The following is a 16,926-nucleotide window of genomic DNA, read 5'->3' on the forward strand; positions in this document are numbered from 1 at the left end:
CTATAAAGTTAGAATTAATACTACTAGAGTTATACTTAGCTATTAAAGAATTAGAAAAACTAGTAGTAAAAGCCTTTCTAAAAGTACTACTAGCTACCTTTTAACTAAAAGTATAGAGAGCTACTAAATAAAAATACTTTTAAAGTAATAGTAAAAATAAAATCTTTTTCTTCTTAGTATTAGAAATATTAGTACTATAGTAGTAGAAGCGCTAGTTAATATTCTTAAAAGTGCTATTATATAGAAAGTAAGCCTTTATAAAAGCGTAAATAATAATATTATTAGAATAATATAGGCTAGTAGTACTAAGACTTAACTAAAATAAATTAGTAATAGAAAGATACTAGAATAATAGTAAACTAACCTTTTATTACTTTAAGTTATACTAAGTAGAAACTTAATAAGCCTAACTAAAAGCTATAGTAGAGAGACTACTATTAGTAATAGTATAGTACTTAGTATAATTATACTTAAGAAAACTCTTATAATAAGCCTTAGTATAAGTATAAGTATTTACCTAGTTAACCTATACCTAGTTATCTATAAAAAGTATATTAGAGTTAGTAGTAGATATAAAGCTAGTAAACTTCTAAGTTTTATATAAGGTATACTTAAGGTAGTAGTTAAGGACATTAATAGCGTAATAGAACTTAGGTAAAATCTATTAAAGTTAGTAATAAATAAAGTATAGATAAAATAGAATAGAAAACTTACTTTAGTATAACCTCTAGTTTTAGTATTAGAATAACTACTATAAATACTTTAACTAGCCTTATATTTATAGTATAGCTTATTACTTTACTATAGCTTAAAAAATAATATAATAATGCTATTAGAAAGGTACTTTTAAAAGGTAGTAGTAAGAAAGTTAATATAGCTTATACACTAGAAGTAAGTAAGAGTAGGCTAAGAAGCTATACTAGTAGAGAGCTAGTAAATCTACTTAAGTAAAGGTATATTACTAATATAAGAAGGTAGAAGTATAGTAAGTTAATAAGAAGAAGGTTATTATAGTAATATTAGAGTTATAAAGTAATACGTAGGTATTTTATACCTATCTAGTATATGCATATAAGCCTTCTAGAACTATTATAATACTATACTACTTTACTTTACTTTATATATACTAATAACTATAAAAAGTTATTATAATATAAATAAATAATAAACGCTACCTAAGACACTAGAACTATACCTAGTAAACTACTTATAGAGAGCTAATAGACCTTTATAAGAAAACTATAGTTATAAACTCTATAGAGAGTATAATAGGCACTAATATTAAAGTAAATACTACCTATATAAAATAAACTTCTAAGAAGGCTACTTATAATATACCTTATAAAAATAATACTAGCTTATAAATAATTACGTAAGTTAGTATAAACACTAACTATAATAATAAAGTAAGTAAATAATAAATTATTATAAGTAAACTCTATATTAAGCCTTTACTTTATATAATTATATATTATAAAGCTCTTAGAATAGGGCTAAAGAAGTAATAGAGCCTAATAAACTATTTATATAGTTAATAGGCACCTAATAAGGCAAAACTTATAAATATAAAGTTACTAATAATAATACATAGTAAGTATAACTATACCTCTAAGAATTATAATCTAGAAATAATAGTAAATAGAACTCTTTATAGAGGCCTAGCAGTTACCTATAATAAACTAGGCTACGCTTACTAAAGTTATAAAGACTTAATAATAAGAATATAGGCCTAGCGCAGTAAACTTTTAGGCTAGATCTAAAAACTAGCCTAAAGAAAACTTAAATAATTTAGTACTAAATTTCTTCTAAACTATTTTCTTTTTATAAAAGGTTTTTATAAAGTTTAATTAAGGTAACTATATAAATTAAATACTTATTTATCTACTCTAAAAATTCTAGCAGTTTAGAATAAACTATAAGAAGAAAAAAAGCTTTATTATAGGTATTTTTATCTAAGCTTCTATTAGCCTACCTTTAGTAAACCTCTAGGCTAAAAGCGTAAGGCTCTTAGAGCTCTAGTATATAGTACTTATAAATTCCTAGGGCTTATACCCTAAGAATTTGTCTAATCTCTTAATAAATACCTATTTGTCTTATATCTTAATTACCTGTTTACAGTGCCCTTATAAATAGAATATTCTAAGATATTACGTAATATATTTAAAATTATTACTACTATAGTATATATATCTAATATAAAAAGTACTAAGAATTATTACAGCCTATTTTAGTAGTAAATTAGTATTAGTTCTAGATTTTAATAAATTTTATAGTTAACCTACTAGCTACCTTAGTAAAGGTACTATAATACCTTCTTATAATTACTAATTAACTATTTAAATATATCTAGCTAGAAGTAATAATATTAATAACTACTAAATACTACAAAAAGGTCTTTTATAATATATAGTAGTATTTTTAAAAATTCTTCTTTTTAATTATATTAGATTAAGGCTTAGACTAGCTAGGTACCTTTAAAACTATACTATACTTTTTAGTAAAAATTAACTAGCTACTTTTAAGAGCCTATTACTTCTAGACTAATAAAGGTATAAAAAGATTAAATTAAGAAGTTTAGGTAGTACTATAAGTAATAGTATACTTTAAATAAATAAAATAGCTAGACTACCTTTTAGCCTACTAGTTAGTATTAAATAATAGAAACTTAAGTATAATAAAAGTAAGTCTAAACCTATTTCTAAATAGATATACTATAAACCTACTTTAATAAACTATACTACCTAAAGTTTCTATAAGAACTCTAAAAGGTAAAGCTATATAATTTCTAGAATACTTAAAATAGAAAGTAAACCTAGCTTAAATAGCTATAGCTTTTATATAGTAATACTAGTAGGAATCTATAAATAAGTTTTAAAAACCTATAAAATAATTTAAAGTAAAGAATAAAGTTTAGTTCTTAATATAAAATATAAAAATAAATTATTTTAGTAAAAAACTTAATTAGCTATAGGTTAAGTATATAGTTATATATATACTAAGTTTACTTATAGTTATATTAGATCTACTAAATAACCTATATAAAATAGTATATATAAACCTAGTAGAAAAAGTAGCTAATAACTCTTTTTTATTATAAGCTTTAAAGAATACTTACCTAAAACCTACTTTAGTCTCTTAAAAAAAAGAAAAAGACCTAAATAAATAAATAGTAGAAAAAATTATATATATTAAGAATATAAAAAGAAAAGAAAAAAAATAAGCTTTAGTAAAATAAAAAGGTTAAGCTACTTTAATATAGACTTTATTAGGTAATATATAGAATATAAAGGTACTAGTAAAGTTTAAAGCTAAATAAAGAGATATAAAATACTATAATAGCTTAAAATAAAGAATAAATTAATATAATATATTATATTAGAGTTATATTAGAACTACTAAGAGTAGCTTTAATATATAAAACTATAAATAAAAGGTTTTAGCTAGGTACCTTACTATAACTTTAAAGAAAATTAGCCTAATTTAAACTTAAAAAAAGTTACTTACTTACCTAATACTAAGGTAACTTCTAATAGTAACCTAACTTATAATAGTAAAAAAGGTTTAAGTTTTACTAAAAGCTATTATCTTTACTATTATTATACTAAATATAAGTATTATAGGCCTTCTCTTTCTTTATATTAGTATTTTTCTTAGTCTTATTTATACTTTTTATAATAATAGAGTTCTTAGTATAACTACCTACTATAAAATAGTAAAAGAGTAGAGTAGGTATATAAAAAGCTTAAAAAGAATAGAGTATAAATAGAAAGAAATAATAAAATAGTATATAACTACTTATAAGAAGTAATAAACTAAAATTACTACTAGCCTTTTAAAAAAATACTCTACTACTAGAGCTAAACCTATAGTAGCTAGTATAGTAATAGTATAAAGATAATATATTATTATACTCTAAAAAGTAATAATAATAAGTAGAAGTATAAAGTATATACTTAATATAGCAGCATAAAGGTAGAACCTTAATATAGTAGGTAAAAGCCTTAAAGGTAGTTTAAATTAAGGTTAGTAATAGTACTATATTAAAAATAAAAAGAACTTACTATAATTATAGTTTAGTTATTAGTTACTACGCCTAAAGTATTCTTTAAACTTATAATATATTAGTCTTAGTATTAGAACTACTCTTTAGTAGTATATATAATTTAATAAGTTATTTAATTATTAGGCCTATTATAGAAATATAATAAAGTTATAAGAAACTAAAGAAAGAGTTAAGACTTAAACTTCTTTTTAATAATAAGAAACTATACTACTTTATAATAGGTCTTAGTAATAGAATTAAATAGAACTATAAAGTTTTACTTCTAAATAGTATACTTTAAAGTATTATTAAAGATATATATTAAAGTATAAAACTTTTAAGTAAAAATATAATATATACTAGTTATTAGCTTTACCTAATTAGTACTATAGGTATTATAAGTCTTAATATAGCGCTTCCTATTAGCTTAATTTATATTATAAAAGTTATACTAAGTATAAAATATATATTAAAAAGTAAAGTTTATATAAAAAAGGTTATTATTAAAAATATAGGTCTTTTTACTTTTATAGTAAGCCTTATAGGTAGTAAGACTATAACTAGGCGTATACTTAGCGTAACTAAAGATATATATTAAAGAGATATATTTATAATAGAATTAGTTATAATATAAAGCTATATTATAGGCCTTATTTTCTAAATTTCTTTATATACTAAAATTACTAGAATAATAGTAAGGCTTCTTTTACTTAATAATTAGTAAATATATAAAAAGATAATAACTAGATATATAGAATTATTATAGCTTAAAGAACTACTCTAGTTATTATTAGGTAGCCTTTTACTAGAAGCCTTAGTACTTACTATACTAGAAGTACTATTAAAAGTAATATTAGCTATAATAAAAAGTAATTAGCTACGTAAAAAGGCTAAAAAAGTATAATAAAAAAAGTTAAAAGAAGGTATAGTAAAGATGTTAAGGTAGTATTTTATAGGTATAATAGTTATAATAAAAAGAAGGTATAAGGTTAGTATAAAAATAAAAATAAGTATAGGTAGCTATAGTACTAATATATAATAAGCTACTAGTAGTTATAAAGCTTAGTATAGTATAAAAAAAATAGTACTAAAATAATAAACCTACCTAATAAGTATAGTAAGATATAGAAAAAAAATAGAGGTAGAGTAGAGGAGTATATAATAGGCTTAGGCTTTACTTATACCTTAGTTTTAGCTTAGTAGGACTAGAGAGATATATATATATATATAGGATTCTTTTCTACTCCTTAGAGAATATAATACTATTATTAATACTTATAATAGCTTAACTCTAAGGCTAGTCTATAACACTATATATAATTTACTAAACTATTAGTAAAAGCTTTTTAGCTACTAAGTAAGCTTATACTTAAGCTCTATTAATAATATTTTAATATACTTATACTTTAGGTATTTTTAAGCTAATATATTACTTAATTTTTATTAATAGTAAAAGTAAGCTTTAAGTTACTTTTAAAAAACTTAGTAAAAAAGGTACTAGCCTAAGTAGTAATATAGTTATAATAAACTTTAAAGCTAATAGTATTAATTATATTAAGGTAGTACTTAAGTATAAAATTCTACTTTAGTAATAGCTTTTAATAGTTAATTATAAAATATATAAAGTAATTATTACTACTATTATAAGTATATTTAATATATTAGTAAAGAGGTTTATAGGTAATATAGTAAAGATTAATATTAAGGTTATTTATATAATAAAGTATAATAGTAGCTTTAGTAATAGCTAACTTAAATAACTAGTAAGCTATATATTTCTATAAATATAGTAGTATTATTTTAACAATTTAGCTTATTTAAAATATAAAAATATAAGGTTATTATAAAGTTTAGGTTATATAGTAAATCTTAAAATTATAAAGGTTATAAAAATTATTAGTATACGTAGGCTATATATAGTATAGCTAGATTTTTTAAATCCTAAGCTTCTGTAAGCTGTTAGGGCTAAGTATATTATATAAAATTCAGTAAGCGTTTAGTAATCCCTTAACTAGGTAGAACTTAACAGCAATGTGTTACACGCTAATCCAAATTAGGCAAGCTAACCCACCTTACTTAACTATTCTCTTCTCAAGAACTCCACTCTAAGAACTACATACAAAACCAGAAACCACAGATTACCCTTTCCCTCCTCCACCTCAACACCCCACCCCAAACATCTCCCCAAAAACCAAAAATGCCATCCCAAACCCTCCAAATCTCCATAACCCACCTCGGCTCCCTAACAGTCGGCTACCGCCTCGCCGCCAAAATCAACCCCTCCAAACCAACCCTCATATGCATAAACTCAATGTGCATGACCTCCGCGCTATTCGACGCGCAATTCTCGGACGAGGCGCTCACCGCGGCGGTTAATCTGCTCGCTATCGAGCCGCTGGGCCATGGGCAGACGAGCTTTCCCGAGAAGGTGGCGCAGTTCACGTATTGGGATAGCGCGATTGTGGCGCTGGAGGTTATGAGTTGTTTGGGGGTGGAGAGGGCGTTTGCGATGGGGACGAGTCAGGGGGGGTGGATGGTGGTTAGGATGGGGGTTTTGGCGCCTGAGCGTGTGAGTTTTGAGGTTTTTGTTTGCGATGTTTTGTGTTTCATTTCATTCTCCGTCAAGCTATTCATCTCTGGTTTTCCCGCCGTCTGTTCTCACGGCGTGCTTGTGTGTGACTAAGTTTGTCCGTTTTCTCACGCCTCGACAAAAGATCCTCGGCCTCCTCCCCCTCGGCACCTCCATCGACGCCGAAACCACAGAGTCCCGGGAAAAGGGCTGCTGGAACCCTACGCCCCTCCTGCACCCTTTCGTCGAGCTTTGGAAAAGTTCCACCCCCACACCAGACTACATCATCGACGACACATGGTGCAACATGGTCGCCAGCTTCGGCTTCGGATCCCACGCCACACCCGCCACAACAGCTTTCTGGACCGAAACCATCAAATCCGTGTATTCCGGCGACGAAGGGCGGCGCAAAGCCCGCATGGCGGTACTATGCCTGCTGGAGCGCGATAGCCTCTGCCTGCGAGTGGCGGACGTCACGTGTCCTGTGTACTGGCTACAAGGGTCCGAAGACGCGCCGTATGGGGCGCAGGTGCAGCGCGAGCAGATTGAGATGTTTTCGCGGAGTAGGGACGCGAGGCTGAGTATTGTGGAGGGCGGGGCGCATTATCTCAACGCGACGAATCCGAGAGAGGTTAATGGGGCGGTGTTGGATATGCTAAGGAAGTATGCATGATCTGTCAGAGGGGGGGAGGGCGGTTGGGTAGGCGGGGATTAAAAATGGTTGTTGGGTGTTGAAAGGCTCTTAGGGAATGAAGTGGGGGTTGGAATGTACGGAATGGTAGATCATATAGGACATCGATATGCATGAAATAAGCGCTCTGGATAATATCGACTTCGCCGTCGCAATTGATTTATGTCTCACACACACACACAACAACTGTAGCGGAGTAGTGCAAAGTAGACGGAAAATAGTATCGCTAGTTTCTTTCTACGAGAGGTGTATTTTCATTCATACTAGGCTGGTACACGCCTCGGATTGAATGCATCAAGCGATAAAAAGACTTGTCAAAGTCTGCACAATAAAATACCATCATCGCCCGTATAATCGCTCACTTGCGAACCGTGAGCATCGCTGTGTTCGTTATCCTGCCACTCTATCTCAATGTCTCCCTTCACGACGATGCGACGTTCGTCCTCTTCGCTGTCTCTATCTTCTCTATTTACTGGACGTGACCGCAAGGCGTAGTCGTTCCTTAACAGTTGCGGGCCTGTTAATTTGCTAGCGCTGTTGCGTGCGTAATGCTTCGAGAACATGGAGCGCGGAAGAAGATAGGCAAGGGTAGGAGCACAAGCCGCGGCGAGGCTGACGACTAGCTCGACCATAATCCATGCCAGTAGAGTCGTGTAGTTCCACAGCGGATCCTTCTCCAGGGTATACCGCGAGAGAAGGGTCATTACTGAGGCGATGCAAGCAATCAGACCAATAGACAGCAGGCCAAAGATGCGAGCCTTCTTCTTCCAGCTCAGCTGAACTTTCCATAGTACAATCACTGGGATGGCGAGAGCGGTGAAGTCTAGCGCGAGGTTCAAGCGAAGGATGCTGTTTATGGAATTGACGGACAGACACTTCGGTACCTTGCCCGACTCGGCGATGCGAAGCAAGTTGAAACTCGCGTACTGAGGGGTGCACTTGAAGACGTTCAGAAACAACGCTGCGAAGGTGTATGCCGTACATATAACAAAAAACGCCCAGTTAACATTCTTCCAGAACCTCGTTGTAAGAGTTGTCAGTCGAATGTTGAACAATGCAATGCTCATCTTAACAAGTCCCACATAGACGTAGAACACAGTCGCGGCTGACAGTGCGAGCTACACATCAACATTAGTTATGCGTGACGGCGGATCATCAGGGTCGTCCTCGCTCACCGATTTGTAATAGAAGTACTCTTGATAAGTGATGTCGTAAAAGTGCTTTCCGGCCCCGCCGTACTGAACCATAGCAATCTGGAGCGCTGGGTAAGCCATGGAGAGCAGATACGCTGGAATGATGAGCCAGTCATCGGCACCAAAACGGACCCCATGGACGAACAATCGGATGCCCAGCCTTAGGAAGGTGACAAGCGTGAGAACGACCATACACACTGAAAGTGCAACTATGACGGCTGGACCTTTGGTCTCAAAGTGGTAGTTCTCTGTTGGACAGAAAGGTGGAATTGTAACTCCATCTTGGGGGTCCTTGATATTAGGAGTAAGGCCAGTCAGCAGCAATAATCCTGCGGCGATCCGTTCGTCGAGTTCGTTAGCCGGCGGTGTGCTGAAATAAGCAGACACCATTGTGCTATGGTTATGCTGACTCGGCCTGACGATACTGTACGGAGAGACAGCAGATGGATTTGGGGCAATTCCGAGAGAGATCGACAGAACAAGACTTCAATCAGAAGCTTTGGACATGACTGTTCTTTAAGCCTCGCTCAGTCCATTGTCCTGTTCGAAGAATGCAGCCACATCCCACCGGTATGGTACGGGCAGGGTTGTGTTGCATACGAGGAGCGGGAAGTGTTAACGGGCACCCCAATCAGAAGGTAACTGACGTCCCAATAAGGGCCTTTCCACCCAATCACCGCCCTGCACAAAGCCACTTACTTCTACGAGGAGGAACTCCCAATTCGTGGCAGCGACCTTCTCGCGTAGGACTGTTACTGAGAGAACCTGATCATCCTAAGTTGGTTAATACTAAAAACATTAGGGGTTGCCATGCAAAACTGGACGTACGAGCAGCCTGAACAGTGCCAATCTCCAAGTTCGAGCTGAGACTTTTAGCCGAGATAAGACCCACAAGAAAAGAGTCTCGTAGGTTTCGGTTAAGTAAATTCTTATTAGGATACCTGCCAGCATGTCTTACGAGGAGCGAGCGTGAGTGGCGCGATGTCTCGACACTCCATGTAGGATGTGGAGTCGAAGAGACGATCGCTTCCTGCTTTGTCAACAGGAGCTCGTTTTGATTCGACGTTCAAGGCATCCGAGACGCGCGGAAGGCGGCTACACCGGAGCTCAACAGCTTGGGTGCTGGCACGCAGGTACCTGTCGGTGCCCATGTTGCAGCATGCGAAGAGACTAGTTCTTAGAGACGGGACGGAACGATGTTGGTGGCCTGTGCGCCGGAGCTGTTCCATCACTAAGAACCAGCTTCTTCGTAATAAAGCAACCTGGACTTTAATCGCTTAGCCGACGTAGAAGTGAAGCAGGAACCTTGATCGTTATCTCTATTTCACAAACGTTACATTGACACCCCAGACCCTTACTCAGGACAACCTCTTCGGTACCATTACTGTGTTACTCGGCATGAGTAGTGTACAGTGGGGACTGTGGCGTAGTAGCTTACAGGGCTACAAACACAGACTAGTACAGGCCTTGCAGCCAGACGAAGAACACGCGCTTCTGCTCCTGTAATTTTATCGTTAGCGAGCACACAGACCACTGTCCCCACCGTACACTACTTATACCAGGTACCTCAGTATACTACATCTATGATACGCTCTGTCAGCCTCATTTCAAGACATCTTTCACCCCACACTAGCCTCGCCGTGCCGTGCCATAATGCAGAATATCTCTTCTGCTGAACAAATTGGGCCCGCAGATTCGTGCAGACACTGCAGAGTGCAGACCGTTGGGTCTGAGGGAATATCGGGATACCCAGGAAGACAGCATGGAACCGCTCCACTAGGCCGTTTACAGTAACTGATGTCCGCTTTTCTCAGGAGCGCAGTACGTTGGAATGGGAGCGCGTCCTTCAACCTGTAAGCGGATGCAGGCTGCCGACCGAGCTGCGCATATCTAGGCCCAAGCTTTTCCTCTCCTCCTTTTATCAGCCATTCTATCAGTAGCCAACTTCACTCCTTTGTTGCTACCAGTAGGCCATTCGTTTCTGTGATCCTCGTTTTCACTTAGCCATGTTTTCACGTACCATCCTCTCGGGTTTGCTGTTGGGAGCATTGCCCTTTCTGACTTCAGCACAAGATGACATGAACGTCGCAAGCGTCACTCCTTCAAAGGGTAGTCCTCACACCCCTCCAAAGTCTATTCCATCAAAATCTTATCCACCAACAGGCGACTGCAGTGGTGTCAAAGGCATCAGCCCAAGATGTAACAGCCAAGAATCCGCGTACCAGCGAGACTTCTTCTACATCGGTGGTGGCTATGTCGACTCCGGCATCCCGGGCCAGCACATGTGGAGCGACCAACTCTATGTCGAGAAGCTGACGCCCGCCAGAAAGGTCAACAAGCCTTACCCGATAGTCTTCGTCTCCGCGGGTGTCAACACAGGCGCAGAATGGCTGAATACGCCAGACAATCGCAAGGGGTGGGCTTCCTACTACCTTGACCAAGGCTACCAGGTCTACATTGTTGATATCGCTGCCAACGGCCGAAGTGGCCAGCAGCTTCTCTCCAAGTACCCTCTACGTATTGGTTCCACAGACATCATCAATGAGCAGGGCTTCACAGCTCCGGAAGACTTCGACCAGTACCCACAGGCAAACATACATACACAATGGCCCGGCAACGGATCTCGTGGAGATCCCGCTTTTGACGCCTTCACTGCCGCCAACGTTCCTATCTCTTCATCTAACGAGAACGTGGAGAACACTATGCGCACATCTGGATGCCAGCTGCTCAGCATGATTGGCCAGTCATACACAGTCTGCCATTCTGCCGGTTGCACTTATACAGCCATCTGGTCAGACGCATGCCCTGATCTGCTGCGTGCCAACATCAACATTGAGCCTGGCAACATTCCATTTACTTCTCTGATTGGAAACACTACCGTTGCTGGGGTTGGTCGTACCGCTGCTCGGCCTTGTGGTCTCACATACACACCGCTGCAATTCAATCCGCCAGTAACTAACTGCTCAACCATTACCACCGCTGAGGTTGGACCAGACGACCTGGCCAAGCGCTCCTGCATTCTCCAGACTGGCACTATCCACAAGCTCACCCAGCTCAGCAAAGTGCCTTACATCATAATCACAGGCGAGGCCAGCCCGCATATCACGTACGACCACTGCTTCGTCGAGTACTTCAAGCAGATGGGCCTTACCAACTACCAGTGGATCAAGCTTGCCGACATTGGTATCAAGGGCAATGCGCACTTCATGTTCCTGGAGAAGAACAACCAGGACATCGCCGCGGCGATCAACTACGGTCTCAGGAAATTGAACAGAAGCCCAGCTGCTCCAGGTCATCCAAGTCTTCCTATCTCTATAAATTGAGAGATCCCTTGAAGACAGGTGATCTTTTTATTCATTCATACCACAATGTTAAACTTAGCAATTTCCGGCTATGAGTAATTATTTCTCAAAACTATAATTCCCTTCAAAAAAGGTGAGAAAGTTTGCTGGATGAGATCTGGATATATAGCTGTAATGCTACTTCTAAGATCAGGCTGTTGCCTTGCGTAGCTCTTCCGCCACCCTCAAGTACGATCCACTCTTGATATCCTCTAGTATCCCCTTCTCTGCCCTAATCTCCCAACCCAATTCTTGCCTCGCTTTGCGATTGCTTGCCCTATTCTCCAAACTCAGAAAATTTGCAAGAAATACACCCATCTTCTTCTCTGTTTCCCCAAACGACTGGCTCCTCACTGGAATTCCTAACATCATCGCCATACTCTCCGCCTTCTCCCGAAAACTGACACTTGTCTCCCACGTGGCGTTATACACCTCACCCGCTCTGCCCTTCTCTGCGACCAACAAGTATAGCCTAGCAGCATCATCTACATGCACAGTCGTAGTACGCGCGTTCCCTTCACCAACATAAAACACTTCCCCTGCTTGGGAGAATCTGCCCATAAAGAGCTTGACACCGCTTCCACCGCGGCCGTATACCCACGGGGCCAACCTCACTACGCATACTCTAATCCCTTTCTTTTTGCCCAAACCCAAGGCGAAGGGTTCACCGCCTTGACCAAATGGTGAGTTTGGCCACATCGTGGTTTCTTCGTCCGTCTCTTTACCCTCCGCATCCGCCGAGACCAGCAATGATCCAGAGGTCACGATGAGCGTCTTGTTACTGCCCTCCAATCCGTTGGCAAGAGCTTGAACAGCTGCGTTGTTGGTGCGTAGGCGCTCTTCCTGCGTCATAGCCCAATTTCCGGCTTTGGCATCGGCGAAAGAGATCACGATGTCAGCATCGCGTGCTGCCTTCATGAGAATGGAATGGGTGGTGAGATCGCCGCGGATCGGAGTTGCGCCAAGAGCACGCAACTTATCATCGCTGGCCTCACTGCGGGAAAGCGCGTGGATAGTGTAGCCTTGCTGAATAGCAAATGATATGACAACGGAGCCAATATATCCACTGCCGCCAGTGATAAAAATATGCTTGGACTGAGACATCGTGGAGGATATCAGATGAGGTCGGGTATGGGGTATCTGTCGTATAGGAAATGAGATGCGGAGACAATCTCATTCACGTAACATCGTGATGATTTTATATCTCCGCCATCCTTCAAATAAGGGTTACTGTAAAGCCGTTACCCGGACTTAGATGAGGGCGGAACGGACTTAATCACGATGTGACAGCGTCATGGTTGTAAGACATGCTCACCTCACTCCATAATTGGCTCACACATGTTTAGACAATCTTGCTCACTAGTAGTGTAATTCATAAGTTGACATCAGCCTTCATCTTATGGTTTATATACCCAATCATTATCTCCAAGCACATGCACTAAGCCAGTGCGATCCCACGGTGAATGTAGTTAACGGACTTAACGTTCGGCAATAACAAGCTTCCAATCCCGACACGTCCCTGTCGATACGACATGGCAGCGTGTATTTGGGTCCGGCTACTATGCTTGCAAGTCGGGCTTGATGAGGATTGAGCGAAAAAGTACAAGATTATAATACTTTTTGAGCTAGCGAAAGACTATCACTCTACGATCACACTATAAAAGCCTCTGAAAAAAACGATCTATCTACTTACAAGGCGGACACAATTTGCCTTGCGTACCTGCAATCTTCTCAAGTATATCGTCAGCACCTTCGTCCCCAATCTCCTCAGGGGTGGCATGAAGCCAGATCCGCAATGCGCCGTCTTCAGGATATGCAAGGATGGTTGTACAACTTTTGGCAAGATCATCCCAGTCGAGCCCCTCGTAGGGAAGCCGTTCATCCACCTAAGGTGCTGATGCCTCCACAAGCTCTACCAATCGCTCTTGCGTCCATGCACGGCTGCCGCTCTCACAAAGGACGTCCAGCCGTAAAGGTACCATGTTGACGCAAGGTCCTACCACCTCATGAAGACCAGGCATGCTCCCATTTCGTCCCGTGGTAACATTTCCAAAGACGATATCGCTGTTGTCAGTCAGCTCTGATAGAACAAGGGCCCAGGCGACGTTGATCACAACGGCAGGCCGCGTGCGTCTATCATTTCCTTCCATGCCATAGGTAGGCATAGAGATCGTACGCAATGTTCTGATTCCCTTGCCTGGTTTGTGAATTAGAGGCGCAGTCACATTTGTTGTCCCTTCCAGCTCTGAGCGCCAGTATTTTCGCGACTCTTTTGCCATCAAACTGCGATGGTGGAGCAATTGCGAGAACGGAGGCGTGGGGAGCAAATCTTCATCGTTGTAAGTTGCCTCAAGAGCTCGGAATACCTGTTCGGTGCACCACCCATCGTATTGTGCGTGGGAGATACGCATGATCACACGCCGGCGACTCCTTCCAATGTGGACGAGAGTAAGCTTTGTCGTTATGTCTCCAATGACCGCTTTACGCGGGTCGTTCAGACAGTACTCGTTGCAAAACTTGGTCATCTGTTCCGTAGTAGAGATTTCTTCAACAAGAAGAGGCGCATCACGAAGTGTTACTTGATAGTAGTCGTTGCCGTTTTTCACAAATTGCGACCGCATACCTTCGAAGGATTGGACCGCCTTCCGACAAGAGGAGACCAGCTTCTCCCAACTGATGTGAGGTTGGATGTCCATATAGGCGTACTGTAATCCGAAGGGCTCTGTCGTACTATTCATGCAATCCCTTTGAAATTGGTTGGCCGGGAGAATATCTATGACTTGATCGGAAGGAACACCAATGACCGGCAGGACAAATTCTTTGACTAGGACGTCACGATCAACCCCATCCGGGAGGAGCGTAAAAGGCATATATGACACAGTGTCGTTACCTAGAATCTCTCTTGTGGGCTTCATCGTGATCGCGAGTTAGCTCAGTTGCGGGGACTTGAAGACGTCTTTGGCTGTTACCGAAAAGCCGTTCTTGTGCGCGATTGTAGTGAGGCGCATCACTCCGATGGAGTCACCACCAAGTCTGAAAAACGAGTCTTCCTGCCCTATCGACTCCAGGCCAAGGCCCAGAATCTCGGCCCAGAATGAGGCTAGATCTCGCTCCATCTGGGTAGCTGGAGGCGTCCGCGATACTTTCTCCTGATTACCTCCAATCCAGATGAGTTGGGAAGGTTGGAGGCGTGCCCCGATCTCCTTCAGTCGAAGTCTATCTGTCTTTTGCGAAGAGGTCTTCGGCATCCTTGGTAACGACACAAAGGCCTCTGGTTTGAGATATGCTGCCAAAGCCTTGCCGAGACGGATGTCGACTTTGGGACCAAGCTCTTGGAGCCTTTCTTCGAGGACGCTTGTATCGTGGTCATGAGCATGACTCACGAATGACAACAGAATCTGGCGTGTCAGGTTCTTTGGTCCCCACCTCATGGATACTACCTCGGCGGCAAGCTCCATATCCTGCGGCATTGTACGCCGTAAGTTGTCTTCGACTTCGGCTAAGTTCACTCTCTGGCTCCTCAGCTTCACTTCGGATCCGATACGCCCGATGTATACTATTGTTCCATCGTCGGCATATTTCCCCATGTCGCCAGTACGGAACAATCTTCCGTGCCTTCCGGGCTGATCTGTCGTGCCGGAAACAAGCCATGGCGGGTTGACTACAAGCGACGGGTGGTCTTCATTTTCTTTGCCAACATAGCCTGCTCCTACCAAAGGTCCTTCGATCAGAATTTCGCCAATCCCGCCTACAGGACAGAGATCCATTGGGCGGTTGAGCTTGGTCAGCCAAAGGTTGGCACCTAGACCGCGTCCGATGTTATAAGCTTTCGAACTGCTAGCAACATCCGATGCTGCCGAACACATAATGGTGCATTCAGTCGGTCCATACACATTGACAAGACATAAATGAGGAGCCCAGGTAGTGATGTCGCCTTGTGTGAGAGGCTCTCCGGTGAGTATAAGGTGTTTGAGATCTGGCAAGGATGCAGGATCCATCGATCTGACTACAGATGGGGTTAGCTGCGCGAGATTGACTTTGTATTCTCTCATAAAAGCTCCAAGATCCCCCTTACGAGAGTTATCACTAGGGACGCAGAGGCAACCTCCTTGGACAAGAGTGTAAAATAGGTTGAATATGCCGGCGTCGAAGGAGTAAGACGAGCTGTCTAGTGACCTTGTTGTCGATTGGAATCCCAGCGTCTCCGGCTGATAGCGTAGCACTGAGGCCAGGTTTGCGTGGGTAATTCTTACACCCTTCGGGATTCCGGTGCTTCCAGATGTGAATACCGCGTATGCGAGATCAGAGGGTTGAGAGTTTATCATATCAGCAACGATTGCGTTGTGGCCAATTCTCGAACACTCGTCGGTCAGGGATGTGCCGACTATCCTGGCATCGGGTGCAAGACGTGCAGCAAGGTCTCTTGTCTGAGCGGAACACAAGATGATTTCACTCTTGAGGCTCTGCATCACTGCTCTCAATCTACCCTCCGGATGTTCAGCGTCGAGAGGAACAAAAGCAGCGCCGGCCTTAATAACACCGATCATAGACACGGAAGCCCAGAGACTCTTCTCGAACAAGAGAGGGACAAAGCTCCCTGGTCTGACGCTACTGGACATCAATTCATGCGCCAACAATGTTGAAAGTCGATCGAGTTCTCCGTAAGTCAACTGACCATCCCACGAATGGATCGCAAGCGCTTCAGGTCGTTGCGATGCAACGCTGGAGATTATGTCATGTACCCGCTCGTTGACAAGAGCGGGCAAATGTTGGTTTCGCTGCCATATTGTATCCAGATCTTGCGGGCATACACTGGAAAGCTCATTGAGAGTTATTGGAGGTGCTTGTGTCGCCTTTCCTGTGAGTTGCTCAAGTACACCCATTGCGAGATCATACGCTGCATCCGGCTCGCGGGAATGATTTTCGAATCGTAACTTGCCCGGATTTGCAGTGAGTGCTCAGTGGTCGTGACTTCCAGCATCAAGATGTCACGCATTACGGTCTGTCACTGGTACTCGTCGAGGGGCTCGCCATTGGGGCAAACCTTGTCCTTGGCGTGCTGCTTCTATTTAACTCGCTTTCAGGCAAGG

At 40.3% G+C, this 16,926-nt stretch overlaps 7 protein-coding genes across 7 annotated transcripts; 2 read left to right on the forward strand and 5 right to left on the reverse strand.

Annotated features, from left to right (window-relative positions):
- Window positions 1-6,154: 6,154 nt before the first annotated feature.
- Window positions 6,155-7,381, forward strand: P153DRAFT_369335 (putative alpha/beta hydrolase). Its single transcript, XM_033668739.1, has 2 exons — window positions 6,155-6,611; window positions 6,757-7,381. The coding sequence occupies exons 1-2, from the start codon at window positions 6,240-6,242 to the stop codon at window positions 7,282-7,284; spliced, it is 900 nt and encodes a 299-aa protein (XP_033521058.1). The 5' UTR covers window positions 6,155-6,239; the 3' UTR covers window positions 7,285-7,381.
- A 235-nt stretch (window positions 7,382-7,616) lies between these two features.
- Window positions 7,617-9,091, reverse strand: P153DRAFT_346653 (uncharacterized protein; the record flags this gene model as incomplete). The annotated part of the gene is made up of 2 exons (XM_033666130.1): window positions 8,478-9,091; window positions 7,617-8,420 (listed from the first exon to the last, which is right to left on the reverse strand). The coding sequence occupies exons 1-2, from the start codon at window positions 8,883-8,885 to the stop codon at window positions 7,617-7,619; spliced, it is 1,212 nt and encodes a 403-aa protein (XP_033521059.1). The 5' UTR covers window positions 8,886-9,091.
- Window positions 9,092-10,336: 1,245 nt separating this feature from the next.
- P153DRAFT_82371 (alpha/beta-hydrolase) lies at window positions 10,337-11,902 on the forward strand. The gene is made up of 2 exons (XM_033673429.1): window positions 10,337-10,604; window positions 10,659-11,902. The coding sequence occupies exons 1-2, from the start codon at window positions 10,502-10,504 to the stop codon at window positions 11,816-11,818; spliced, it is 1,263 nt and encodes a 420-aa protein (XP_033521060.1). The 5' UTR covers window positions 10,337-10,501; the 3' UTR covers window positions 11,819-11,902.
- A 51-nt stretch (window positions 11,903-11,953) lies between these two features.
- Window positions 11,954-12,983, reverse strand: P153DRAFT_369337 (NAD dependent epimerase/dehydratase). The gene has a single exon (XM_033668740.1). The coding sequence runs from the start codon at window positions 12,938-12,940 to the stop codon at window positions 11,987-11,989; it is 954 nt and encodes a 317-aa protein (XP_033521061.1). The 5' UTR covers window positions 12,941-12,983; the 3' UTR covers window positions 11,954-11,986.
- Window positions 12,984-13,794: 811 nt separating this feature from the next.
- P153DRAFT_257687 (uncharacterized protein) lies at window positions 13,795-13,956 on the reverse strand (the record flags this gene model as incomplete). Its single annotated transcript, XM_033662790.1, has 1 exon — window positions 13,795-13,956. A coding segment is annotated over one exon (162 nt), but the record flags the coding sequence as incomplete, so codon positions are not given.
- A 159-nt stretch (window positions 13,957-14,115) lies between these two features.
- On the reverse strand, window positions 14,116-14,706 carry P153DRAFT_253591 (uncharacterized protein; the record flags this gene model as incomplete). The annotated part of the gene is made up of 1 exon (XM_033662743.1): window positions 14,116-14,706. A coding segment is annotated over one exon (591 nt), but the record flags the coding sequence as incomplete, so codon positions are not given.
- Window positions 14,662-16,859, reverse strand: P153DRAFT_407886 (acetyl-CoA synthetase-like protein). The gene has a single exon (XM_033672050.1). The coding sequence runs from the start codon at window positions 16,717-16,719 to the stop codon at window positions 14,764-14,766; it is 1,956 nt and encodes a 651-aa protein (XP_033521064.1). The 5' UTR covers window positions 16,720-16,859; the 3' UTR covers window positions 14,662-14,763.
- Window positions 16,860-16,926: the final 67 nt, after the last annotated feature.

This window comes from Dothidotthia symphoricarpi (genome assembly GCF_010015815.1).
Source record: "Dothidotthia symphoricarpi CBS 119687 unplaced genomic scaffold P153scaffold_17, whole genome shotgun sequence".
NCBI classification, from domain to species: domain Eukaryota; kingdom Fungi; phylum Ascomycota; class Dothideomycetes; order Pleosporales; family Dothidotthiaceae; genus Dothidotthia; species Dothidotthia symphoricarpi.

Bases quoted from the DNA above. Each gene is read 5' to 3' on its own strand.
- P153DRAFT_82371 (XM_033673429.1), top strand. From the start codon at position 10,502: ATGTTTTCACGTACCATCCTCTCGGGTTTGCTGTTGGGAGCATTGCCC. The intron at 10,605-10,658 runs GTAGTCCTCACA...ATCCACCAACAG, and splicing joins AAGCGTCACTCCTTCAAAGG to GCGACTGCAGTGGTGTCAAA.
- P153DRAFT_369335 (XM_033668739.1), top strand. From the start codon at position 6,240: ATGCCATCCCAAACCCTCCAAATCTCCATAACCCACCTCGGCTCCCTA. The intron at 6,612-6,756 runs GTGAGTTTTGAG...CCTCGACAAAAG, and splicing joins GGGTTTTGGCGCCTGAGCGT to ATCCTCGGCCTCCTCCCCCT.
- P153DRAFT_407886 (XM_033672050.1), bottom strand. From the start codon at position 16,719: ATGGGTGTACTTGAGCAACTCACAGGAAAGGCGACACAAGCACCTCCA.
- P153DRAFT_369337 (XM_033668740.1), bottom strand. From the start codon at position 12,940: ATGTCTCAGTCCAAGCATATTTTTATCACTGGCGGCAGTGGATATATT.